The 26,588-nt window shown below is 41.9% G+C and overlaps 2 protein-coding genes and 1 long non-coding RNA gene across 6 annotated transcripts in view; 1 reads left to right on the forward strand and 2 right to left on the reverse strand.

The window, feature by feature from the left end:
* Positions 1-25: 25 nt before the first annotated feature.
* Positions 26-18,699, forward strand: LOC128790385 (MOB-like protein phocein). 2 transcript variants are annotated; one of them, XM_053947052.1, is made up of 8 exons: positions 9,290-9,395; positions 11,380-11,442; positions 11,893-11,993; positions 12,657-12,699; positions 12,946-13,032; positions 14,500-14,579; positions 15,353-15,464; positions 16,344-18,699. In XM_053947052.1, the coding sequence occupies exons 1-8, from the start codon at positions 9,336-9,338 to the stop codon at positions 16,473-16,475; spliced, it is 678 nt and encodes a 225-aa protein (XP_053803027.1). In that variant the 5' UTR covers positions 9,290-9,335; the 3' UTR covers positions 16,476-18,699. The 2 variants fall into 2 exon arrangements, with proteins under 2 accessions (XP_053803028.1, XP_053803027.1); XM_053947053.1 differs by lacking the exons at positions 9,290-9,395; positions 11,380-11,442; positions 11,893-11,993; ... (3 more) ...; positions 15,353-15,464; positions 16,344-18,699 and adding exons at positions 26-141; positions 2,008-2,172; positions 3,390-3,479; positions 4,062-4,416.
* On the reverse strand, positions 4,394-9,141 carry LOC128790387 (uncharacterized). Its single transcript, XR_008431732.1, has 4 exons — positions 8,729-9,141; positions 8,057-8,245; positions 6,644-6,815; positions 4,394-5,656 (listed from the first exon to the last, which is right to left on the reverse strand). It is a non-coding gene; the product is annotated as an uncharacterized LOC128790387 (long non-coding RNA).
* A 696-nt stretch (positions 18,700-19,395) lies between the features above and the next one.
* RFTN2 (raftlin family member 2) overlaps positions 19,396-26,588 on the reverse strand; it is a 29,920-nt gene continuing 22,727 nt past the window's right edge. For 2 of the 3 annotated variants that reach the window (XM_053947049.1, XM_053947048.1), the window contains one exon: positions 19,396-23,405. In XM_053947049.1, the coding sequence (XP_053803024.1) occupies positions 23,136-23,405 (270 nt within the window). In that variant the 3' untranslated portion in view covers positions 19,396-23,135. The remainder of the gene's footprint in view (positions 23,406-26,588) is intronic. The other variant, XM_053947051.1, reaches the window with a different exon arrangement.

The raw sequence follows: 26,588 nt of genomic DNA on the forward strand, positions 1-26,588 counted from the left end.
GTCCCCGGGGCCGGGGGAGGGGGTCGGGTCTGCTCCGCCCCGGGGCGGGGCGCCGGTCGCGCATGCGCACGCAGTGACCTTCCTCACGTGTGTGCTGGCGGCGGCGCGGTCACTCGGTGCGGGCGGCGCGGGAGCATCATGGTGAGTGCCGGGGCCGCCGCCGCGGCGTCTCCCCATCGCGGCGGCGGCCCCGGTCCCGGGCCGCCCCGTCCCGCGTGTCCGGCGCCGCGGGGACGGACAGCCCGCGGGGCCTGGCGGCGCCCCTGCTCCTCCCCGCGGTTGGGTCGCTGCCGGGGCCCCCGAGCAGCCGCGGCTGCGCCGCCGCGCACGGCTGTGCTCAGTCTCTGCGTGCCCGCGGGCAGCGCTGGGTCGCGGGGAGACGCGGGAAAGGTGGAGCCGGGAGGTGGCGGCGCCGCAAGGTCACGCAGTCCGCGGGGCAGAAGAGACTCCCCCGGCAGGCGCGGGGGCTGCGGGCCAGGACGTGGCGGGAGGTTTGCGGGGCTGCTTTTGGCTGCGCAGGCACTCGAGCTCAGGGTTCCTCCCCGCCGCAGTAACGGGAGCAGCCCCGTGACAGCAGCGCCGCAGGGCAGGGCCGCACAGGCCACAGCGGGTCTCTGCGGAGATAGAAACCTGTGCCGCGCTCCAGAGCTCTCGTTCTATAAGTTTTGTGAAATTTTTTATAGAGAAGAAGGAGAGTTTGACTGAGTTGCCCTTGTTCTTGCAGTGATACTTAATTCTTATGATGATAATAAGGTAAAGAATTAAATCTTAGTGTGAAATGTTCATGGTCATTAGTCTGGCAGCTTTATTTCTGGTAAACGTAAAACAGCTCTTTAAAAAGAGAGTCAGCGATATTATCTTCACAGAATGTAAACGTACACAACTGGCAGCCTTTCCCCTTGGTTATCTTTCATCCCTGTGCTGCTGACAGCAGTGGAATACAACATCTTCCATGTGCTGCCTTTTGTTCGCGCTCTGTGACTTTGCTTTCTGCCACTTCTCAAGTGTGTGTGGATAGCGGTGAGTGCCAGCAAAGGGCACACGGATGCCAGGCCCTTCTAGCTCTTTCTGAGTGTGGGCTCTGTGTACCTGTCTAGTGGAGCACTGTCTCCATGTGACTTGGCAAGTTGCCATATCTTTCCTTCTAAATCAAAGCAAGATCCTTCTTCCCGACCCCTGTGCGTTTGGATAAATGCATTTCCTTGCACTTATCTGGCCTATGGGAGCTAGACTGCCGGTTCTGAAATGCAGACAGGTAGCAGTAAGTAGCTGCAAAAAAACCCCAAACCTAAACCAAATATGAGGGAAAAGCCCAACAACTTAATAAAAACCCTGCAACTTGACTCTGCTTAAGCAGAAGCAGATACCAAAGCAGTTGAGCTAGAAGGGTTGCCTACCTTCTCATTTTCACCTAAACTTTCTTTTAATGTTTTTGAATCTGTTTGTAGAAGTTGGTATAAGTAACAGCACTGTGGCTCGGGCTTCAGTTTCTCACCTATTTTTTTGTGAAGGGGTTAATGCTTGAAAGCACCTAAGAAAGACTGACAGTGGGGCACCTGGCTAGACTTGTGCTTCTTTAATGTAAACCTATTCACAAGTATAGATGCAGCTCTCCCAGGGAGTCCTTAATCTTCATTAGATCTGGTTGTGAACTGGAGAAATGCAGTTCATATAATCAATAATTATGTTCACCAAGCTATAGCAACTAAGGGTTTGGTGTTAAAAGCCTAGAGGCCTTTCCAGACAGAGGAGCCTGCTCTGTCCGTGGGTGGTTTATTCCCCAGCTGGAGTACATCTTCCTACGGATTGCCCAGCATCTGCCTGTGCCTTCAGGAGTTTCTGATGCAATCAGAGCTGGTATTTGTTTGCTGCTATTAAATAAGTGCTTAGCAGTTGTCTTACACTATTCATCTCTCAAAGGAGAAATCATTATGTGTTGGGATTTTTAAAACTCCTTTTAATTGCAGTTTTTGTTGTAATGGCTCTCTTGTACAATTACTTCCACAGGCAGGAAAAGCATTTAGGAAATTTCTTCCCCTCTTTGATCGTGTACTGGTTGAGCGATGTGCGGCTGAGACGGTAACCAAAGGCGGAATCATGATACCAGAAAAATCCCAAGGGAAGGTACTACAAGCAACAGTAGTAGCAGTTGGATCTGGAGGCAGAGGAAAGGTAATTACCCTGAAGCATTCCATTTGGGTAGAACCAGTAATGGTATGGTGGTCGCTGGAATGTTGCCGGGAGAGTGGGATGGTTATAGTGCAAAAGTGGTGATAGCTCACAAAAATGGATGACTGTGATGGCTGAAATTGCAAGTGGGGATTCAAAAAGCAGGTAGAAATCTCAAGTTGTCTTGAAATGAATTCCAGCATTTCTTTCATCATTTGTGAAATGGAGTGGAGTTTCTTTTTTTTTGCTGTTTGATTTTTGTGGGGTTTGTTTGCTTGTTTGGTTGTGGGGAGTTTTTTGGGGAGGTGTTTGGTGGTGATAGTTTATTTTAAATATGTAGACAGTGTTTTGTGTGATACCATATTTCATCACATCTCAGCCAAAACCTTGAGGGACCAGTAGACTTCTTTGTTAAAATTATTATTGTGCCCAAATGTCTGTGACTTGTGAGCAGGGTGGAACCCCAGAATGTTGTATTGGCTGCCTTGTGCTGTGCAAAATATCATTGTCCATAAGGATTAGGCTTCTTGGACTAAAGAAAGTCAGCAATCAAAAGAAATAATTGTCAAATAACTGTTTGTTAATTTTGCACACATTGGTTATGTATATGGAAATAAGAGTTCACAAAAATGCCAGTGCCTGGGGGCTTCCACATCAGAAGGGCTGGTTCCCCAGCAGAGCAATGTTCAGTCAGTAGCAACACTGGAAAACAGATTAAATTTCAACTTGGGCACATTGCCTTGGCCTTTCTTTACTGTGAGTCCCTCTATACATCCCAGGCTGGTTTGTGTCAGGATCTGATTTTTAATGGTTTATATTGTGAAAGGGTGATAATATTTGACTAATGGGTTAATGTTTTATTTATAATACAAGAAATTAATTAAACTTCATTAGGTGTTTCTAAACAAGTGAATTGATGGCAACAGTGACGAGTTGATCAAAGTTACAGAAATGGGAAGGTACTTTCTTAACTGCACTTGGAGAAATTATCCTTGGTTACAGAATATGGAAATGGACTTTGTCCCTTGATTTTACAAGGGGGTTTCATGGTTCTTTAAGTGAAATCCTATTCAATGTATCAAGCAAAGACCTCACACTTGTATTACCAGTCAAAACTAAATGCAGAGTTGTGATTTCCTGAATGTTTTTGTACACAGACGGACTGTTGTAGTTTGGAGGAATTCTATTACAGAAAAGTAAGGATTTTTTTCTTTTTTCAGAATGGCGAGATTCAGCCAGTGAGTGTAAAAGTTGGTGAAAAGGTTTTGCTCCCAGAGTATGGTGGTACTAAGATCGTACTGGAAGATAAGGTAGGTTTCCCAACTTTGTGAGTGAAAATCAGAATGGTTCTGAAATGCCAGTGATAAATACTGTGGTTACTTTGTGGTGTTAGCACCGTTCACACAACACAAGGGAGGGAGCAGCTGGATCCAGCCACCTTCTGGTAGCTGTGCTACCAAAACTTCTTGTACAGCAACTTCTTGTACCAAAACTTCTGTCCCTGTATAAAAGGAAGCAATCATGGGAACCTCTGACCTGACCTTTGCTGGGTGGGCAAAATGTTCCATATGTCAAGTACATATTAGAGGGAATCCAAAAAGGCTTAGGAATTCCTGGGGCCATCCTTGTTTTTGGCAGGGAAAGCCTGCAGAATTGTTTATAACAGTTCTTGTGCTCTCCCACTGCTAGAAAGTAGTAACTTGATAGCTCTCCAAAGATTATCTTAGGAACAAAAAGAACTTTTTCAAGACTAGCTCTACATGTTGACTTCTTGGTTAGCTTGCTTTTGATTTTGTTCTTAATGACTGCAATAATGCTGACTCAGAACAAGACTGTTTACAAAACAAGAAAAAGATTTACATGACAGAGGCTAATGGTTCTTTTCTTTACAGGACTACTACTTGTTTAGAGATGGTGACATTCTTGGGAAATACTTGGACTAAACCTGTTGCAGTATCAGTCATCCATTCCACTAAAATGCTGAAATTTTTCTTTCATCATGTAAATAATGTCCTTTATTTTATAATAAACAGGCATTGAGTCTTTGAAATTACTTGTGATCTAACTGTAATGATGGAACACAAATAAAAATATGTACAGTCAGAAATCAGTTGCTCTTGCCTGAGTTCCATTGAACAGTGAGATTTGGATGACCACCAACCAGCCTTAATTCCAAACAACATCATTTTTATATCCTTATCTCTGTACTGAGGTTGTAAAGGTCTTTACAATAAACTTATAAAACTATTCTGCTTCTGTCTCAGTTTCTGCTGTTGCTTGGTGAAACTGAGTCTCAATTGTAACGAGCTCTCTGCAACATTCAATGGTGGTAATATGTTATTTTCACCAAGCTTGTATGAAATGAGCTTAAAATGCTCATTAAAATGGTTACCAGACAGATGTAATCTTGCTGAGGACTTTTATCCAGCTCCCTTGCACATTGGACTCCTCAGATAGCATTGTTTTTTTTAAATTCTGTCTGAAGCCCCTGAAACGTTTAAAGGTTAGGGCACACAAACAGCCAGTTGGAAGCAGCTTGGTATTAGTCATGTCTGTGCTGTAACAGAATCATCCAGTTCCCAGATGAAGCAGGTAAGAATTAATGGTTATTCTCACTTACCACTCACTAAACTTTGCCAATAGAAAATAAAAAAAAACTCTCCCCAGCAGTTAATAAGGCAGAAGTGGGGCTGATGCTGATCTTAAATGAAGTTTCTTTACTGATTACCACACTATCACACCCAGATCTTGAGCTTTCCCTTAAATTATATTTCCTTTACCCTTAACACACCATTCTTAAATAGCAAGACATTGACTTAGGTATTGCTGAAGCTGAATTAATGCTGAATTAAATTTGCATATTCCTAGCCACCTTCTCTTGCCTTGACAAGGATTCAGGGTTGTACATGAGGATCACCCAAATCTGCACTGTTCCTGAGGAGGCTTTCAAAGCTGGGGTGCACAGAGGGATCTAGTGCAGCCTAAGAACAGACAGTGCCTTGAAGTGCTTCTAGGGTAGTCTTAGTGAAGTCAGTCCCTAACTTACTGCTGCTGAAACTTCATTGGCTGGAATTCAACTGCACTTCTTTCCTCTTCTAGTCATGCTGATAAGATCTCAGCACTGCTAGATACATTATAATGCTTATTCCAGAGGTAACAGTAAATAACTGTAACAAAATATTTTTCAGAACTCCATTCGGGTGCTGCAGTGGGGGACTCAAGCTCTGACAGTTTGAAACACAATGTATTTTCTACCAGAACAAAGTCCCTCCCATCAGCTGCACAGCACAGAGGTCAGCTGGAGCCATGTTTTTCCCTAGATGCCATTGGCCACCCAGCCATTCCAGCAGGAGCTGCATTTGTCAGGCTTGGCTGCAATGTCTTGCTCCTCTTCGCTGTGGGGTGCTTGCTCTTGGCTGCTTACCTCTGCTTGCTCTGGAGCTGAAGACAAACCAGGCACTGCTCGAGGGGTTAAATTTGCACTGGACTATGGACAGACAGGGAAGATGGTAAATTAATAAAAATACACTTTTTAGTAGAAAAGACCTACATCTTAAAATCTGCCCTATTGCAGTTTTACTTTAATAGTTACACTGCTGCACCTTCAAGCTGAAGCTTAAGATAATCATGCCCCAAGGACCTTGCAAGACAATTGATTGTGCAATGACACACAAACTCCCCGGGAAGCATTATCTTCCACTGCAGCCAGCATGCCTTTATCTCCCGGATAAGGCAGGCAGTCTGCTGCAGTCACACGGCAAAGAGGAGAAGGTATTTTAAATATTTACAAACGGCTTAGAGACACTGTACTCCATCTCAAGATGCAGTAGGAATTAACTGCCAACAGAGAAATGTTTAGGCCTAAAATTTCTCCATTTCTTTCCATAATGTCTCTAAAAGACATGAGCTGCATAGGATCACTCTGAGCCCTCACCACACAACCTGGCTGCCCCCAGCTCCACCTTCAGCCCATGCTTTCAGCCCAGCAGGTTTTCAGCAGCTTGATACAATGCCTATTTATTAAAATATAAAATGCCTATTTATTAAACTTAGCATGGCTGTATCTAGTACAGTTTAAGTAAGTGATTAAAAACAGAAGTCACACTTCATGGGAATAAGTAATTTATGGATGTGGGGGAAAAATAGCATTCCTAGGCCTAATTATACGGAGGACATGCTGGAACATCTGCTGGATTGACAGGAACATTTTATCCTTGCACCACAAGGTCTCACTGCAAGCAAGGACAAGGCAACTGCCACACAGCCAAGGTGATCCATCTGCTGTTACTGCCTCTGAGGCCGTGACTGTGTGCCAAATCCTATATCCCTCAGGTTCTTCAGGCAAGGACAGACAATCAATCACAAACCCTCTTTCTTTACTGTGTTCTTCTGGTAGGAAATTTGGCTTCTTTCCACTGTTTTCTACAGGGTCTAAAAACTTCACTTTTGGTGTAAATGCTGCATATTGCCCCACCTGCTTTTCTGAGGGGATACAGTCTTCAGTCTTTCTTCAGTCTGTCTGAACCACAAGGAAACCAGGTGGACTCCATCTTTTGTGACTTTCTTTTCTTAACACTTCAGAACAGCTTCCATTCTCAGCAGCTGTAGTGTTTTCAGAAATCTTTTCTCACCCTGGTTATGTTATCCTGCCACAGTAAGAAAAGGATGGAACATTTATATGTCAATAGAGAAGAAAGGACAGACAGGTCCCTAACAGCACATGAATGGTTGATAAAATTTTGGCCAAATATTCAAATTTTCATTAATGAAGGCCATAAGATGAGGACCAGCTGAAAGCCAAAAATTGAAAATACTCTTGTTCAGATTTTGTTCCAAACCAGCTTGAAATTTAATGAAATAAAAATAATAAGCATCTTCCAGGAATATAGGGTTAATTATCAAGGGGCAACACAAGATACCCTACAGAATTCAAGATCTTAATATCTTAATATAACAAGGCAGATTTCTTTCCTTTTTTCTGCAGACACATGAACCATCTTCAGACTGAACTAACAGAGACATATTTTTCTCTGAGAGGTATTTCTTCACAGTCAGATTTGTTTCCATGTTAAAAGCAAGATGGCCATGAAATGAAAGTCAGGGACAAATGGAAATGTCAAATCCCCAACTTTTCTGTGCTTTAAGGTTAAACCTTGAATATGGTGATAGGGGGAAAAAAAAAAAAAAACCAACAAAGAAAAAATACCACAAACAAGCTGCTGAATTTTGAAGGACTCAAGCAGCTAGAACTGCTTGTGTTTCAAAACTGGCTAACAATAATATTAATCTCATTAAAATAATAATGTTGCAATCCAGCTGGTCTAAAGAGGTAATAGGACATTTCTACTCCTCATTCCAATACACCAATTTCTCACAGCATTTTAAACCTTCTGATGGTTTTTTACACAAGCTGGGTTTCGCCACGCGACCCGAAGAGCTGACATCCCCGGGGCAGGAATGCTGGGCAGGAGTAAAAAAGTAACTACTGCAAACCGAACTCAGGTGCCTGAAGGCAGGAACGCCAAACTCCGCGTTTTTACAGTGTAACGTGAGAGGAGCTGCCTCTGCCGGCAATAGAAACTGCGGGTTAGCCGGGGCAGGCGCTGACCCCGTCACCCACTCCTGCTCCCCCGCGCATTGTCCAGCTCTCGGCTCCAACCGGGCCCCCGAACAAGGCAGGGTCCTGCTCGCGGCCTTGCCCAAGCAAAGCCAGGATTCAAAGTGCACTTCTCTTTCTGGTGGGAAAGCCTAGTTAGAGATTTTTCAGTGTTTTCGATCTAGAAATGTTTCACAAACTGTAACTCTCACTGGGTAGAAGGAAGGGGTTTTAATGTGTGATTTACAGCAAAATAATTGAGTGAAGGGGGAAACCACAACCAGGACTCACCCTGAAATGCAGTGGGAGTAGGGACAGCACCAGGTAGCAAGCAGCCTTCTCCACTTAGCAGGAAACACTCCACAACTGCAACCATTTATTCCTTGATTGTGTGAGGGATGTGTCTCATGGTACCTCGCTGCTTCCTCGTTCTTGCACACAGACAGAAGCAATTCACTCCTCCTTATTCTGTACTCATTTCTAGCATGTATTTTAGAGAAATAGAACAGCTTTCAAACAATTTTCTTCTCACTTACCCTACAGAAATAGTATGAGTCACTCTGGTCTTCCAAAATGTTTATTTGCTTGTAAGGGAGACTTATTTATCAGCCAGCTATGAGGTAACAGTGTCTTTTTGTTTTCTTCGCAAATAGAGTCAACACCCGACGCAGTAAACCTTGAAACCTAAGCTAACTCTGTTTGCCTTTAGCACAGCAGTTTGTGCCCTCTGCACACCAATACCACAGGTGTCTCAATCCTGCCTTTGGAGACCTAGAAAGGCTTCCTACCTACTTTAAAATTATTTTGCCCCGAACAACCCTTGCTAGGATGGGGTTTTACTCATTATTTTTAAAGTAGATTTTGAATATCAAACTCTGAATATTTTTTTAAATCCACACCCTTACAGTTTGTATTGCACAGAGCATCAGGGACTCGGTTGTACAGACACAAGCGAGGACTAACCTTGTGTGAGTGCACACACAGCCAGGGGCTGGCGGGGGCATGCTGATGAAACAGGATGAAATACGATGGATTTCCTCAACAGCCACTCAGCCCGTCAGCCTCCGTGTGAGGCTTCGCCTAACAAACCGGGTGACTGGCTGCGCAGCACCGAGCAGCCGCCCCAAAACTCCCTCCTGCCGGCTCTGTGTGTATGTGTGTGTGTGGGGGGGTGTCAGTGCTGTCCCTCAGGAACACCAAGCTCTGCTCTGATAGAGGGACCCGCGGGTGCCCGCACGGCAGCGCGCTCACAGGGAAGCGTCCATGGCCTCCAGTGCCGCGCGGAGGAGAGCGCGTCGGCGCCGCCCCGCGGCCGGGCGGGAAGGGGAAGGGGCAGGGGCACACACCGGGACCGGGACCGGGACCGGGACCGGGGAGGCCGCGCCGCCGCCTCCCCTCACGGCCGGCCCCGCGCGCCGCCTCCGCCTTCTCTCGCGAGAAGCTGTTCCCGCCCCCGCCGCGCTCGGCGGCTGTTCTGGCCGTGCCCCCCTCCCTCCGCGGCCCTGCTCCTGCCCCGCCCGCGGCTGTTCCCGCCCCGCCCCGCGCGGCACATCCGGGCCCCGCGGTCGCTATGGTCATGGCGGAGGGCACGGCCGTGCTCCGGCGGAACCGCCCGGGCACCAAGGCCCAGGTGAGTCGCCGCCGCCCCCGCGGCCGCCGGGCAGGTGGGCACGGGCAGCGCCGCCGCCGGGGCTCAGCGGCCGACGGGCTGGCGCCGAGGGCCGCGCCGGGCCTACCGGGGCTGGGGCTGGGGCTGGGGCGGCGGCGGCGGCCCCGCTGCGGGGATCGCTTTGTTCGCGGGGGAGCGGACCGGGGACGGCGGCGGCTCCTTCCCCGCGGGCTCGGCGGAAAAGCCGCTGCGGCAGCGGCCCCGCGGCGCGGGGAGCGCCGAGCGCTGCCGGGGCTCCCAGGCTGCGGGTTTGGAGCGGAGGTCGCGTCGGGCCCGGTTGGCCGAGGGAGGCGCCGCGTCCCGCAGCGCGGGGGCCTCGGCCGGGCCGGAGAGCACCTGTGACAGCGGGAGCGCGGGCAGGGCGCTGCGCCCGGGCCGCAGGCTGGTGCAGGCAGGGCGGCTCCCCGGTACTGTCAGGCACTGCTGTTGTTACTGCTGGGAAAATACCGAGAGCACGCTCCGGGAGCGAGCCCATGACCCTGCACTGGGCTCCGAGGGGGAGCTCGGCACCGTCAGAGCGACCGTACCTGCCTGCCCATCCCAGAGGGAAAGTCATCCTTCCCTTACGTAACTGCGCACAAGGAAATTCTGGTGTCACATCGCTTCTCTTCATCAAAATTGAATTCGTTTCTGAGGTTTCACGGTCAGCTGGAAAAGGCACACCTCAAACACGGAAACTGTGTTTTTTAGATTGTTTCAGAGAGGTGATCTGTCAGATCTTTATGTGAGACTTTCCCCTCTGCTTTTGGGAGGAGAACTCAGGGTGGGAAAGGAGCAGTGTAAGACACGTGTCTTCTCCTGCTCTTTGTCACAGCACAGAGGTAAAATTATTACACAATCCTGTAAATCAGGTCATTCTATGCATGTTTAATCTGTGAAGGAGACAGAATGTTGTGTGCCTTTGATAAATTTAGGGTATTCTGAAAAACAGCTGGACATAGACCTATGTTTGGTCAAATATTGTGAAGTTCATGTAGATTGAAGAGTTTTGTGTACAATGATGATAATTTCTCTCCATAGATATGATTTTTCTTTGTGTGTGTCTGTATTTAATGTTTTATTTTGGATGACACTGGTATAGCTATTCAGTTTGCAAATACAATTAGGTAATGATATTCCAACAGTGGATATGCACTTGAGGTGTTTTTTCCAGAGCTGACTTACTCTCTGAGGAACAGATTGCTAAGCTTTGCTGTTGGGACATTTTTATTGAGTCACTGCAGCTACTGGGATGACTACAGCAAGCTGACGTGCAGCATCTCTGCATGATATGAGGGAGTAGCACCGAATTTTAGATGTGAAAAATACACAGTAAGAAAATGGCTATGGTTGGGATGATCGTGGGTGCAGCACGTGTGGACTGCTGCAGAACACAGGTGCAGCTGGATCTGAGGTGAAACTTCTGCTTTATCATTTAACAGGGCTGATAAGCATCCAGGTAAATTAATTAAGGCATATTGACCTTACCAGGGGTAAGGTGGGAATGTGGTACCAGTTGAGGCCAGCACAGCATTGTGTGATCTTAGTTCAGAGATGTTTTTCTTGCTGTGTCACCACTGGGAGTTTTAGTTTCATAACCAGAGTATGCTGCTGCTGTCTGCAGACCTCTTCCTCCCCACTGCTGCCTGGTCTAACACCTGCAGTGGGTGCTGTGTGCTGTATTTAATGTAACAAATGCAGGCTCTGGGTGTTCCAGCGGGGGTGCTCACCTGCCGAGTGATGCAGAGCTTTTCCTTTCAAGGTATGCTGCTGCTGCAGTGCTGGGAGCATAAATCCCATCTCTCCCTCTTCCTGCCAGGACTGTGTGCTGCTTCTGTTCAGATGCAGCTTCCTGGAATTGTATAAACTCCATCTATTTTCCTGCATGCTCAGGCTTATTGTAGGCTGTGTGCCTTTCTTCCTGTGGCTTTGTTACATTGCTTCAAACTTTCTTTTTTCAAAACAGGATTTCTACAACTGGCCTGATGAATCCTTTGAAGAAATGGATAGTACATTAGCTGTCCAGCAGGTATTCCTACTTATATGAAATGTTGTTAATGAGTGCAGTTTTACAGGTTTTGTGTTCTGGTATATAAAATTGAACAGGGCTTGATATTTATCTGCTTAGGGTGTTGCTGCACAGCAGTGAATTTCCTAAGTACCTATGTATATTTACAAATTAATGGTTAATTTTGGTTGCAGAAATAACTTAAATTCCCATGTCTGGTTTAAACAAATCAGATTTAGGAAAATGGTGGGGGTTTCTCTATTCTTTTACATTTTTTTAATTGAATAAAGGTATTTTTCAGACCTGACATTTTAATACCAGTTTCCTTACCCTGCCCATCTACTTTTGAAATTTTTTTAGTCTGTCAAGCATTTAAGTAAAAACTAAACCCTTCCAAGATGCAATGTCCTAAATATACTTTCTTACTGTAATTACAACAAGATCTAGTTTTATTTCTACTCCCCTCCCCAGTATATTCAACAAAACATAAGGGCAGACTGTTCCAACATTGATAAGATCCTTGAACCTCCCGAAGGCCAGGATGAAGGTGTATGGAAGTATGAACATTTAAGGTAAAAATCCATCTTTTGTTAACATTCTGTCTTGGTTCTAAGTTTTGTTCATTGTTCTGGTAGTGAATCTATTTGAATGTGACAAATCAAAACCAACTTAAATGAAACTTGATTTTTCCACTGATAAATATTGGTATTATTTTCTGATTTCCCTGTTATTTCTAAAGATTTATAATGTGCTCTGATCTTAATGTTTTTTTAAAAGAAACTATTTTTACCTCACTTCTTGAATAGGAAGATACAGTCATGAATTTCCATAGCACTTTCTCATAGTATTGTCAGTTCTTCATCTCCACTAACAGGTAATGCAATTTCCAGATGCTCCCAGTGCTAGTTTTTCTGAAACTAGCAAGCAAATAAGGCAAATAGGAGGGACAGCAAGAGTACCTATATCTTACAGTTCTTTTTCTGCTTGTAAGGAAACAAACCTTTTTGTCCATTTCTGTTGTTTTTTTTTTTTTTTTTTCATGTTGCAGTACAGTACTTCCACTAAATGATATGTTAAACTCAGCCTTTGCTGTCAGTGAAGAATGAAAATATAATTGTTTAGCTGACTAAAAAAAAATCTGCTGGTATGCAGATCAGAATATCTATGCTGTTTTCTATGAGATACTTGCAGTGAGGAAACAAATAGCTGATGCTGCTGTGTTCAATTTCTTTTAGACAATTCTGCCTTGAGCTCAATGGACTAGCTGTCAAGCTTCAGGTAATTGTTTTCTTGAGACTTACAGTTTGTCAGGGAGGAGACTTTTTTGTTTAGTATAGACTGCAGAGCTTTCTTCTAAATATATACACACAGGGCTAAGCAGTGGTTGGAGGTTTTGTAAGATTTTAAGGACATATGGCAAATAACCCTTTTGGCAGGGGGGACAGGGCAAGGAAGTGATTTGAAAAGATCAGCTCCCTTTTTGCTGCTGGGTTTTTTTTCTTAATTGAACTATTGTTTCAACAGAGTGAATGTCACCCTGACACATGTACTCAGATGACAGCAACTGAACAGTGGATTTTTCTTTGTGCAGCTCATAAAACTCCCAAAGAGGTATGGATGTATTTTGCAAAACTGACTCCAGTGATGCGGGAATTTTCTTTCACAGTTCAGAGGTGGCTTCTTAGTCAAACTGAGACCTTATGTGGGTTAAGAATATCACTTGAGCTACTCTTCTTTACCATTCTGTAGTGTTTTACAGAGGAACAGGATGAGGTAAAAGGAACTGCTTTTTTACCTCAGTATTAGGGGCTTTGCACATTCCCCTTTTCTCTCTGGGTTGGTGTTGACCCTGCTTGAAATGCAAAGGAATAAAGCTCTTTGCTTAACTGATAGAAGAGTCCTTGCTGAGAATGGGCTCTCATCGTCAAATGTTGGCCTTGATCCACAGTGTAAACCTGACACTCCAAACGTGACTGCACGTGCTCAGTAGGGCACTTACTCCAAAAAGGTGGTGGAGTCATAAAGATGTTTCTAGTCAAGTGGGTTTATCAGCATGGCATTAGCTTGTCTTCCTTCATGTCCAGTTAGTTGAAACTTTGTTCAGATCTTCTGTTAAACCACTTGATACTTTTTTTTTTTTGCCTTCAGAAAGTCTTAGTTGCGTTTGGATATGATGGTAGTGCAGTTTGTCATATTTATCTTTGTATTTCACCTTCCAGAATAAGGTATTGATTCTTTTTAACCTTCTTTTTTCTGTCCTGTAAGATCTTTTTTCTTGTTTTGTTCTGCTTTTACTTTCCTTTTACTTAGCCAACTTCCCACTCTCTTCTTTAACCCCTATCCCTGGTCAGCATCTAGGCATGTCTGGCAGTGTGGTCCTCAGCTAGACTGGAGAACTTCAGGCTTCTTTTTACTCTGAGCATTCATCTCCTGTTTTCCATAGCAGCAGCTACCAACTCATGGTCAGATAGGGAGTGATGGAACCTTGAGCTGCTGACAGAAATGTACAACTGACAAGTCTTTTCCCTGAAATTGGTGAATGGACAATGGACAGACATTCCTTCTCTCAGTCTGGCTCAATTAATATTTTCTTCCTTTAGGTGTACTTGATTGTAGAGCCAGGGATGGCTTGTTACACACTTAATTACATGTATTATTTTAGTTTTCTTTGCCAAAGTAAAAAGCGCTGATAGATTTAGGTGCAGGTTTGGTTTCAGAGCGTGTAAAAGAACAAGTCTGGCAACTTGACTGTGTGGGAAACAAATGAGCTGTGAGGTAACAGTCTTTCCTTTCAGTGTACTCCTAGCATGTGGCATAAAATTCACTACTCACGTGCATAATGGCATTGCCATAGTAACTTTTTTTTCTTGAAATAATTTATATGGGTTGTGAAGCAGAGAAAAGAAATTACTTACTTAAGGAGGAAATGTAGTTATACCTTTAGACAAGCTATGTGAAACCTCTGGGGATAAAAATGACCAATGAAGTTCAAAGCATCAGGAAATACAATAAAATGTTTCTTTTTAAACAAGTTCTGGCAATGTCATGCATGTGCTCACTCACTGTCTGTTTCTGTAGTGTCCTGCTATAGACTACACCAGGCACACACTTGATGGAGCTGCATGTCTTCTGAATAGCAATAAATATTTCCCCAGCAGGTAAAAAGATTTTCTTTTGGGAGGAGGGAGGAGGTTAGAACTTAAGACAGTGACAAAACCCAGGGAGGATTGTAATGCATGTTTCACGGACTACTATTGGAACTATCAAAAATCCTGCAGCTCTTAGGAGTTGGGAGGCCTATTGCTACTTCTAAGCCAAGGAATAATTCTGGCTTATTCAAATATTTTGCCATTTACTGGAGCTAAGGGATGCTTTTAGGTAAAAACTGTTTTAGTGATATCTGTTGGTGGTATGGGACTTCCATTGGAGTAGCACCCACCTAGACAAGAGGATGGCCTTGGGACAGATGCTGCACCTCAAACTCCTTCTAAAGGACAGCACCAAAACCCTCCAGAAGCCAACACCAACCTACTGTGAGACATGGCAATCACAGAAGACAGACACAAGCAACTAAATGGGCAGGTCACATCAGAGAAAACTCCCTGCACAAGTCAAAATTGTACTTCTCTAGGAATTCAGTATAGACAAGGAGGTGCAACTGGATGTCTTTTTTTTTTCTTTGCCCATAAACCCTAGAAACCAGAAACCCTAGAAACCAGAAATCCAGCCTTTACCAGAATAATTGATGATGATTAATTACAGGCAGAACTTTTTTGTAGTCAGAGTACAATTTGTAAATGTGCTTGCACCAACAAGTCTAAATTTCATATGCAATTATACAGAATAGTTTTAACAATCAAAATCTTTCAACATGTTCCTCAGTAGTCATTTCATTAGAACAGTTGTGTAACCTTTCTCCTGCTGCTTACAGGGTTAGCATAAAGGAATCCTCTGTAGCCAAATTAGGATCAGTGTGCCGAAGGATTTACAGAATATTTTCACATGCTTATTTTCATCACCGGCAGATATTTGATGAATATGAAGTAAGTAGTTTGAAATTACATCTTGAAAGCAGGGTATTTACAGAAGTTACAGCTGTGATTGAGTTGTATAAAATATTTTATTCCTACTAGAAGATCTGTATTCAAATGAAGGATTGATTAGAGTAGATTCCGGTTTTACAAGAACTGAAAAGATGTTTTACTTACATACACGCATAAAAATTCATTTATGTGATCAGTGTACTCAGTTATGGTTTTCCTTCATTTAGATAAAAGGCCAGAATCTGAGTTTTTTCTACAGACAACTCAAATTCGTCTTGTATTTAAGAATCCTGAATGTTTTCAAGTACTGAGTGCCGTTAGTACTGCTTAAATACATATATATTTTTCCCCTGTTTCTGTATGTTGCACAACAGTTAAGGAATTATAATTGTGTAATTGTAAAGGATCAGAGTACTTGAGGGCAACTTGTGCATGACCAGTAACCTTTTTTTTAATGGGAAAGGAGACATTAATAGAAAGGAGATAAGGGGTACAGCTAAATATAAAAGGGAACCTTTGCCAAATCCCACTGAAGGTTTCTGGAACAAATGATTGTGCCCTGTTGTACTAGAGACAGACAAGAATATATTTAAGTATTTAAAAGTATCATTCTGAAATTCCTCCTACATACACTAAGTGCTGTTAAATTGAGCTGTGACTGAAGCCTCAATTTCAGTAGGTTTCTTTGTATTTGTAGTAACTATAAGCAACCAGTAAAGATAGAAAAGAAGCAATGAATTTACTATTTAAGCTTGACTAAGACCTGTAAATGTAACGAGACAATTATATAGAAGCAGGCTTTTTGTTTAGCATGTTCCTCATAATGGTTTTAAATAATCCTTCTGTACATACTGTTTTTCTCCCTTTTTTCACCTCCAGAATGAAACTTTCTTGTGTCACCGGTTCACTAAGTTTGTGATGAAGTATAATCTGATGTCCAAGGATAACCTGATTGTACCAATTTTGGAAGAAGAAGTGCAAAATTCAGTGTCAGGGGAGAGTGAGGCATAATGGGAAGAGCAGTACAGAATCCTGTACTGAATATAAACAAAACATTAATTATGTACTGTATATATCACTTTAGACACTTCAATCACGTATCCTCATAGCTTTGTTTAGTATACTTTTTGTATGCTGTGTGCATTGCCTTTTAATATGGGAAATACTTCTAAGTTATTCATGAGCTGTATATTCATCAATGTGGCACTCATGGTTTTTAAATAAAAGTAGTAGTATCTGTTTATAATGCCTGTTAATAAAAGAATTTACAGTTCTCTAAAAATGCTGCTAAACAATCATTGAATTACAATCCTGAAGATGTGTCTGATTGGGTGGGGGAAAAGTGAGATTACGATTTCACAGCAAGCCATTTTGTAATGCAGTAGCTATATTGTCTTAGTTCAAAGATTATCACCTTAAATATATAATTCTGCAGGAAGCTTCTTGCAATGTAGCTTATTCCTAATTTACCTTTTATTTTTTTTTAAATGGCTTTGAAGATTTACTTCTGGATATGCTTATTGCTGTATGTGTATATCCAGATACTAACAGGATCTATAGTATTAACCAAAAGAACAATTTCACTATGGTATTGGACATATATATTCTTGATATATATCTAACACACTTTCTGGACTTTTTTTTTGTCAGCAGTGGAGGTTTGTGCCTAGCAGGGGACAGGTGCTGTCCTGTTACGGCAGACTTCTGCTGTTCTCCAGTCCACAACCTCTCTAAAGAATACCTGTGCATATTTATGGCAACTGCTTACAGATTATACCTCAGCTGTTCATGTTACACTACATAACACACTGGCACAGTCTCTGCTTGTATTCCTAGTCAAAACGTGCTATGTACCTGAAATATCCAATCTGATTCTTTTCAAAAGTTAATTGTGTTTTCAACATCCATTTGTTTCTCTTCATTTACCTTAACCATACTGACAGAAAGATTTGGATTCATGCTTCTGGTTCCCTATCAAGTGTCTATTTCAAGTTGTGTTTGCAGATTTGCAGTAACTGACAATTTCCATGAGTGCTGCTTTATTGTGTTTTGTCTAGAAAGATAGAATTAAATGTTTTAGAGATGCATATAAGAGAAATACTGCTAAGTGTACATGAATGCAGGGTATAAAAGCAGTACCAGTCTTCTTGAATGAATTTTGCTTTGCTGTTTAAGAAGTTAGCTTGTTTCTCTGAGGTTGACAGGAGCCCTCTTTTATTTCTTTCAGCAGGTCAGAATGGGCTAGCTCAGCTAGTTTCAGTAATTTACACTTTGTTTTCTACATTACATTAACATGGAAAGAAGGGAGTCCACGTATTTTTACTAAGTGTTTTTTCATAATATACTAAACATGCCTTAAATTCTATTTTTCTTTATATGAATCAAGCACACCTCAAGCAACTGTTATCACCTGGATGTAAAGGGAATATAAACAATGAGAAAATTGAGAGACTAAGCTTAAGTACTTCAACAGCTGTGTTCTTCAGCAGCTTCTTGTCTCATGTTCATCACTGTATTTAACTGTCAGCAGGGTAATTGCATGAGATGTTGTCAGAGTGAAGTAGCTTTAGTTACTGTCTATACAGTTAGCTGTAACTTGCCTTGTATAGACCAGGTTACCTGATTTTGATAGATACCTTGGAGTTTGTACTGCAGGTAGGAGGATGTTTTCTGGAGGTAGTAAAATGTATTTAGCTCGTTGCTGTCTGCTCTAAGACCATCCATGGTGTGGCTCCTTTGTACAGTCACTCTGCATGTGTATATTGGCCATGGTGACTGGGACAGGCAAAAACATGGGACTGGTGTTGCTAATTACATTTCCTCTACAAAATTGAAGAAAATTATGTGGTGCTCAGGACTGCATTAATATTTTAAACCTCTTCCTCTTATGCTTTAAGAGTTTAACTTCAAAACAAAACTCTGGAAGTTTGAATCCTGTTTATTCTCATTCAGATTTGCACTGTAAAGTTGACTTGCTATACTAAGCTGATTTTATATAAGGCCTAAGTGAGACACTGCTTGTATTTTCCCTTGCTATTGTTTACATGAGTACTGTGTACACACACGTGCCTGGATGGTACCATAAAACTTCAGTTAGCCTAAGCAAACCATTGATTTGTCTAATAAATATTAACAGGTTTAATTGAGACTTTACATCATAGGGAAACTGAGACTGTCTTTGAATTATATTGTAAAAAAAGGATAAAATTAAACTGTTTCTTTATCCATACCACTATATTTTGACAAGTTATTCTCTTTTTTCATCTTGTCCGAGAACACAGCAACTGTTTCCAACAGACCCTTGGGTGCTCCCCCATCTCTGCTCCAAGGTGTGCTCAAGTCATGTTGTCTTTCTTCTTTCCAAAGTAGAGAACTAAAATACTCATTAGGAACTTGTAAGTCAGACATCAAATTTACACACTCTTCAAATCAGAACATGCTGGTTCCCAGTTCAAATATGGGAGGTCTAGAAGAGGCCCTCTAGATACACAATAAGCACATTTATGACTGCATGTATGGCTGTAAGCAAATACTCACTGTCAAATTACTTCTTCCTTCGTCACTGGGGTTTTTCCTCACCTTTGGCTTAGCACATCTTCCAGCACATCAGCCATGGTGTTAAGCTGTCAAGACAGCAATCTCCATTTTTTTGCCTTCAAAAGATGAATATACTAAGAACAGGGAAAACCTAATGAGCTTTTACTAGATAGCATTAACTCTATCAGGCTTTGCTGTTCAGACAAGACTGCAAAAAGGTAATTTTAGCTTGAAGCAAGGTATACATTGATCTAACTCAGTTAATGTCAGTGTGAGACAAACACCGTAAACTGGGAACTGATTTGCTAAGTACTTCTAATGGTGAGAACCTTCCTATATGAGCTATAGAAAAGATCTGAACCTATACAAAAAGAAAATATTTTACAGACCCAAAACAAGTGAAGCAGCCATTTATTGCAGTTGACCAGGTATGTAAATAAACTGTTTTGACAGTTATAAGCAAAGTACAAAATATTTAACTGTGGACAGTTTCTTCCTGTTTGTAAACATTAGAAAACTATTTCCTCTCCAAACAATTTAAGCATCAGAAAGTATAAACAATCTTTTGCAGAGGTTCATGAACATGGCTGCTTTCTCTTCTGTCTAAAAGTTGCAGAGCATTTCTGTTGTCACAAGCAGGAAAGGGGTTTCCCTACTATTTCAAACACACAGGCTCTTGGCTGAAGTCTTGTTATTGACTACAGAAAGTGTACTTACTGTTTTTTTCAGAGAATTCTGATTTACAAAGCTGCTTTATTTAATCGACAGTGCTGGTCACCACACCAATAAAGGCAAACCTTAATGCTCTGGTTTGTGCCAAACAAGTGATGAGGATCTGAAATCAAATCTCCTATACCCAAAATAGGAGTATTTTCACTCATCCAAGTAAGATAGAGTTGTCTTTCAGAATTTTTTACAAGGAACAAACCAGAAGATTTTCCATAACTTGTTTTAGAAACATTTTCAATTTTTTCAGTTTCAGCATCCAAGCCTTAGGAAGATGAGTGGCCAAGTGCATGAAGTCAGATAATTCTTGCACTGTCTTCACACAGGCTGAGCAAGCAACTTGTCTTGACTGCCAAAAGCAAACAATTCAGATGAGTATTTCTACAGCACAGGCAACTTTGATACTATGAGACAAATGACATTAAAAAACCCAGCTGTCCTTAACAATCCAGAAATTGCTGAGTGGGTTCAGAGGAAACAATTTAGCATGGCCATACTGCATTAAAAAGACAGAAAGAAATCCAGATATTTGCAGCATTGTCAACACTTGTGAGATTCATGAGCAAGGACTAACGCATAGTTAAAACTGAGGGCTATTGAAAAAGAATTTGGCTTTATTTCATTTTAAAAGAAGCCTTTCTTGCTGAAAGTGATAATGTTCTAGGGTACCTGTGGACATCCAGGGTATACTCAATTTCCACCCTAGTTCCAAAACAGTCTGTCTTGTGTACATCCCATTAATTGTAAGGAGAATATTTCTCGTAGAAAGATACTATTTTATTTGAATTTTCTGCACTTTCAACAGGTGACATGGAAAGATCTCAGTTAAAAGTGAAGTAATTTTTATCCAATGAATGCATTCTAGAAAGAGTAACTGCATTAAATGTACTACTTTATACTTTGTAACTAACTAACTTACAGCTCAGTGTCGGTTTAGGTTCATTAATGTTAACCATCTTAAGCAAAGATCTTGCTTTATAAAAGGTTAATTCTTTGATATAATTTAAAAGCTCTAACTTTTCAGAACTGGAGTTTTGGACCAATTTTTGCCCATTTTACAGATTGGGCTTGTATGGAGAATGACCAATGGTTAAAATTAACACACACACAAGTTTTGGATAACTCATAAAAAATACTTCTAGAAGTAGAGCAACATATTCCAGGTTGCATGAGACCAGCTGTTACTCCATTTTTAATATGCTAGAGTTATCTGGCTTTCTGCCAGAGATAGCTGTAACTTGTATTTCGTATTTCTTCCCCATCTGTGTCCCATGGAGGAGATCCCTGCTGCCTGTGACCATGACCAGTGCTCCCCGAGAAATGCCACAAGAGAAAGCAGCACTTGGGCAGGCTCTGCAGGGACACCCAGCCCTGTCAGCAGAGGGATCCGCCTCCCTACAGTGCCCCCAGACAGGGAATGAACACAAGGCTCACGCCCCACATCCCTGACCTCGAGATGCTGGTGGGAAAGCTGGGAGGAGAGCTTTTGCCAGAAGGGGCTCCTTACTGTACCTCCTATTTGAGGTGCTTCCATCACTCCCCACAGCATGCAATGGGAAGAAGAAGTTGAAGCTAAATCTCCAGAGCTGTAGATTTTTTTGGAAGAAAAGTCCCCAACCTGCTAAAAACAATTAAGAGTTGCTCTTCCAAAGAAAAAATAAGCAATCCTGCCAGTAAGAATATCACAAGTAACTCAGGAAGCAGCTACAAAGCAGTATTATTTCAAGTTCCCCCTATGCTAATTATGTCAGTAGAATGGGTTTCCCCCCCACCCCCTGCCCTATAAAATTAAACTTTTTTTCTGCATGAATTAGTTTTGCTTACTGAAATAAGCAGCTATGTTCTTTCTGCACAGCTCTGAGACTGCAGCTGAACCTCCACTAGCCTAGCCATCTCCTAGGGTGCTTATTTGGAGTAAATTGTTGGTGTTCCAGTCACTGCAGTAATCTGCCCACTGTATTTAGTGCCAGCATCTACCACTGTGGATTAGGCAAAGTCCCACAGCAGCTGGTGGGATGTGTTCCATGGGGAACAGGTTTGGAGGTAAATGATTAATGACATCTATGTTTGCAGCACAACACACATAGACAGGTACCAAAATCCCTGGGTGATGGGTGTGCTGTACTGCAAACATTAAGAGTGGAATTATGAATACATTTGCTCAGTTCTGACTTATTTTGACTGAATTATTTTACACCAGTGTAGAGATGATGAGCATTTATAATTCTGTTTTGCTTCTAGAACTAAATTTAAAATGCACATTGTAGTTATAATCACATTTACCTTCTGGAGATGCATTTTTATTCAGCTTCTCCTCTGTAAAACAGAGTTTCCAGACAGCAGCATAAAAGCAATTGCTGTTTGTTCCTCTCCCCACAGCACCTTACCAGCATTATCTTCCCTTAATGCAAGCAGCTCCTCCCCATAGTAAGGATGGAAGCACAGCAACTTGACCCTTTCCTCTGAACATCAAGTCTGGTATTGGATGCAGCTCAATACATTTGTGAGTGTGTGAGATACAGTGTGAGATACATTTAGCTGAGACATTTTATATATACATCCATCGAATACTGCCTATGAAGTTTAGCCTACATCCTCCTCCTATGCATTAGCAGCATCACACTGCTCTCAATGCTTCCTAGAGAGCTTCTCAAACTACATGTTTACAGACTGCAAGTTATCTTTCAGGGGATGAGCAGTTTTTCATTTCCACTCACAAGTACATTATGAACACATCATTATAATACAAGTTATAAGCTCCTGGCTTACATGTACAAGGAACCCTGTGAAAACTGCATAGGTGAAGTTCTATTCCAGGAACAAGTTACCTACCTACAGCCTCCTGAGTTTTTCTGTCCATACTAAGTCTGAATGTAGCTTAAATTATTAACACTCTCGTGTAAGACTTGACATTTCTTTAGGCTTTTGAACTTATGCAAGGCAAATAAAGGGAAAATAATATTAAAACTTAACAACAGCCAGACAGTTCATTTTTCCCCACCAATATTTACAACATCCTTTAAAAACCCCAACAACAAAACAACCAAACAAACCCAAAAGCATTCCTCCAGCTTGTGGAAAATTCTAAACATCCTCATTCCTTTCTCTCTCACACAATTCAAACTGTCACTGTTTTGCAGCTTTTGCTTCCTTGCTTGTCAAAAGCATGAACAAGTTAGCAGAGCACCCAAGTAATGTAGTTATACTATTAAAAACAGACAGAAAACCAAATTATTTTGCAGTAGTATTATTACTACAGTAGGATTAACACAACATGGAAAATGACAAAAATACAAAAAGAGTTTGGGAAGAGTCATAGGATTATACCAATGTATTCAAAGTAGTGTAATTAAAAAAAAAAAATTGTGTGATTTATGTACATGTCCATTTGATGCAGTTACTTACTTATCACATACATGTGACCTGAGTGACTCCATCCTCCTGGTCAAATTGTCCATCATCCAGTTCCCTCAATACTCCATCACTGCTACTGAATCCTGGAAAGCCTCCATAATGGGAGGATCCTTCCTTGATCCAACATTGTTTAGAAGGAGATAGGTGAAACTCGTCAGGTGGTTGTCCAGTTTCTACAGGGCAAAAAGTAGCTGTGTCTGATCCAACACTTCTGCTGGACACTCTGCCTTTTTCTTCCCCAGTCATTTGTCTTAAGGATTTCTTCTGAAAAATAAGAGGATGTTGAAATATTTGTTTATTTAGGGGAAAAGCAATTGAGCCAAACACTTTGCATTGGATCATGGATAGATTTAGTCTAGCTGCATTTTAATCCTGAGTGCAATTCTCAAGAAACATGCCATTATCGGAGGAGGCAATTTCAATTCCCATGGTAAATCTATGCAGATAGAAGTCAGTGGCTGCTCTATACAGCCATATGAAATGGGATCTAGGGAGTCCTTGAACAGGAGGAACTCAGGATTAATACAGTCTGACATGGGTATTGGGACTGCCTGACACCTTTCCTGTTGAAGTGATAGTTGCCAATGTCAAAAAGAAAAGCAAGCAGATCATGATTTCTGCAAACAGTAGACCTACCAGACTATGCTAAGGGTTCTCTGAGGCACAATAAATAAAAGGTTTATCTCAGTTCAGCATCAGGAGCTACCTGAGTTCCTGAGATCTGTGATGATGCAGCACCTCTAGAGACAATGTCAGTGCCTTGAGCTACGCAGAGGAGCAGGGTCAGCAATGCAGGCTCCCTGAGCCGCCTGCCTGGAGCCCTGCTCTCAGCACGAGCACACCTACACCAGGAGATGTTTGCCAGGGCACACTGCCCTGCCCACAGAAGGAGCACATGTAGCTAAGAGGGAATCCAGCACAGAGCTGCATTTTAGTGCATGAAGGACACAGTGCAGACACAAAAAAAAAAAAACAATTAAAAAAAAAACAAAACACAGACTTTTACTATGCTTTGGCAAGTTTGTGTCCCCCTTCTGTACACTGCTAAGCTTTTTCTCAAATCCTTTTGAAACAGTAAAAACAATGGCCTATGCGGCTAAAGGAAACATATTTAGGAAAGCTGTTACAGGGAATATTGGGAAATTAAACAAGGGGAAACAGCATTGCCTCAGGAGAAACAGAAGGAAGTAAGTTTTGCCTGGATGCCAAAGAAAGAGGATGGAAAAGTCTGCTTAAGGGAAATAAAGAAAAAGAGAAAAGAAAAAACCAAACCCCTCAAGCACTGCATGGTTCAATCTTGCATTTCATCCTCTGAACCCTTTCTTAAAAAAACAAATGGTATGTGACAAACAAAAAGTCCACAGAGACAGTACAGCCCTTGTAACCCAACAAGCTTTTGTACTAGCACATAAACCATAAGCCAGGCCATAACTCACTACCCTACAAATATACAAGAAGGCAGAGAGATGAGCTGTGAAGACATAACATATTATTCCATCCTCAGAAAAGAGACCCTTTGAGATTAAGAGACCAAGTAATGGGGGATTAAAATTATGGTGAAAACCTAAGTAATTGGCAAAACAGAAGGAAAATGTGACTCTGCTAAATGTTTCAGCTTCAGCCCCAGTTACCTATTTATCCCAAGCTAAATGACCTCAGCATAATGAAATTTCTGGTAGAGAAGCAAAACATTCACTGGGACTGAAAAAACACATTTTGTTCAGATTTCAAACATAGACATCCTGATGTAAATGGCTACAAATCAGCTATCTCTTGTCAAATGTTTCCCATTCCAACAAAATAAAACAACTATAAACCACATTTTATTTGTATAACCCAAGGCTGCTCATCACCCCACAACAGGGTGAAAGAATTTTAACAGTGAGTACAATGCTTCCTATTTTTATTTTAAGCCATGTCTCAAAGATTCATCAGTTCCTCAGACTGAATGGTTTTACAGAACTGGTTTGTATTACATCTCTTGGCAGAATCCAACTTGTGACATACAGTTACACTGCCTTTTAAGAGACACATAGTTAGAAATGACATTATGCCTTACCAAGGGAAAAAGTATCAGGAGTTCATGCCCTTATTATATTAAAGTATTAAAGAAGTAGGAAAGATTAGAGTATTAAAGAAGTAGGAAATTATCAGGAAAAGCATTACTCTATGGCTTTATATATTAACAATGTTGCTATCAAAAATTGTGGTCCAAAACATACTTTCAGAAATGAATTAGGAAAAAAAGTAAAAGCTACAAAGTCAGGCATGTGAGAGGAAGTCAGAAGGTTTTAAAGATAAAAGCTGGAGATGCTTTTGACACAGAGGGTGGTTAGGGGAAAAATTCCACAGGCAGAATTTAGAAGAGGGTATGAATGGAGAGAGATTAAGACACTGTCAAAGAAGACTACACAGAACATTGAAGAGCAAAAAAGCAAAAGCCCCAATTCTGAAAATGAAAATCTAAATTACAGCATACGAGAACTATCTGGGAATTCAGACAATGGCAGAGACGAAAACAAGCAGAACTTGAACTATGCATGTTGAAGGCAAGTTCTTCCAGGCATGGAAGTACTAATTATCAGGGGACACAGTGAGAAGGAAGTTAGGCTGGAGATAAGCAGAAGCCTGGAGAAGAACAAAAAAAGGAAGAGTGTATTTTAGAAACACTAAACAAAGGAAAACACAGATGATGGCAACACACTGAAGAAACAGTAAAAAAAAAAACACAGAGAAAGATCAAATAGAAATGCAAGAAATGTGAAGACTTATGGAAGTATCCATACAAATAGAGAAAGAAACAGCTAGGTATCACTGCCATATAATTATATGCCATGAATGAGTTTGTGAAGTTACCACTGCACTGCTGGACATGAGTGAAAACATTCATAGCTTTCCTAACTGCTTAAGATTATCACAGGAAAGACATGTTGAATAGAGAAAGGCCACTGAAAATGAGAAAGAACCAAAAATGGAAATCCATCACAGCACGTCAAAAAACCTGGCAAAGTAAAGCCCACCAGGAGTTCACCCTTCCCTGGCCACAGCAGCATTTACTGCAGTACTGTGCTGGTGCAGTAACTGTGACACTGACTTTAAGCAGAATGTGGAGACTGTCAGTCAGTTAATCCTCAAAGCACTTGATACAACCTCCACTCAAAAGGGACAAGGAGTTGTTGAGGTTCAGCTGCAGGAAGCCTCTATCTCTGCCACACATTTTCATGCAACAACAGTCCTTCACCCTGATAACCTGCAGGTTATCCCTTTGAGCATAGTTTAACACTCCTTTCTTCTAAAAATGTGAAAGTAGACGTTTTGAAGGTCAAAATAGTTTTCTGTTTCAAGAGCAGGAGAAGCAGGATTTTGATCAGAACTTTTAAGACTCCCTAAAGACTTCCAAGGAAATACAGCATAGCCAGCCACATTCACCTGAGACACAGCAATTCC

The sequence above is a fragment of the Vidua chalybeata genome, chromosome 7, assembly GCF_026979565.1.
Source record: "Vidua chalybeata isolate OUT-0048 chromosome 7, bVidCha1 merged haplotype, whole genome shotgun sequence".
NCBI classification, from domain to species: domain Eukaryota; kingdom Metazoa; phylum Chordata; class Aves; order Passeriformes; family Viduidae; genus Vidua; species Vidua chalybeata.

Bases quoted from the DNA above. Each gene is read 5' to 3' on its own strand.
- LOC128790385 (XM_053947052.1), top strand. From the start codon at position 9,336: ATGGTCATGGCGGAGGGCACGGCCGTGCTCCGGCGGAACCGCCCGGGC. The intron at 11,443-11,892 runs GTATTCCTACTT...TCCCCTCCCCAG, and splicing joins GTACATTAGCTGTCCAGCAG to TATATTCAACAAAACATAAG. The intron at 15,465-16,343 runs GTAAGTAGTTTG...TTTCACCTCCAG, and splicing joins AGATATTTGATGAATATGAA to AATGAAACTTTCTTGTGTCA.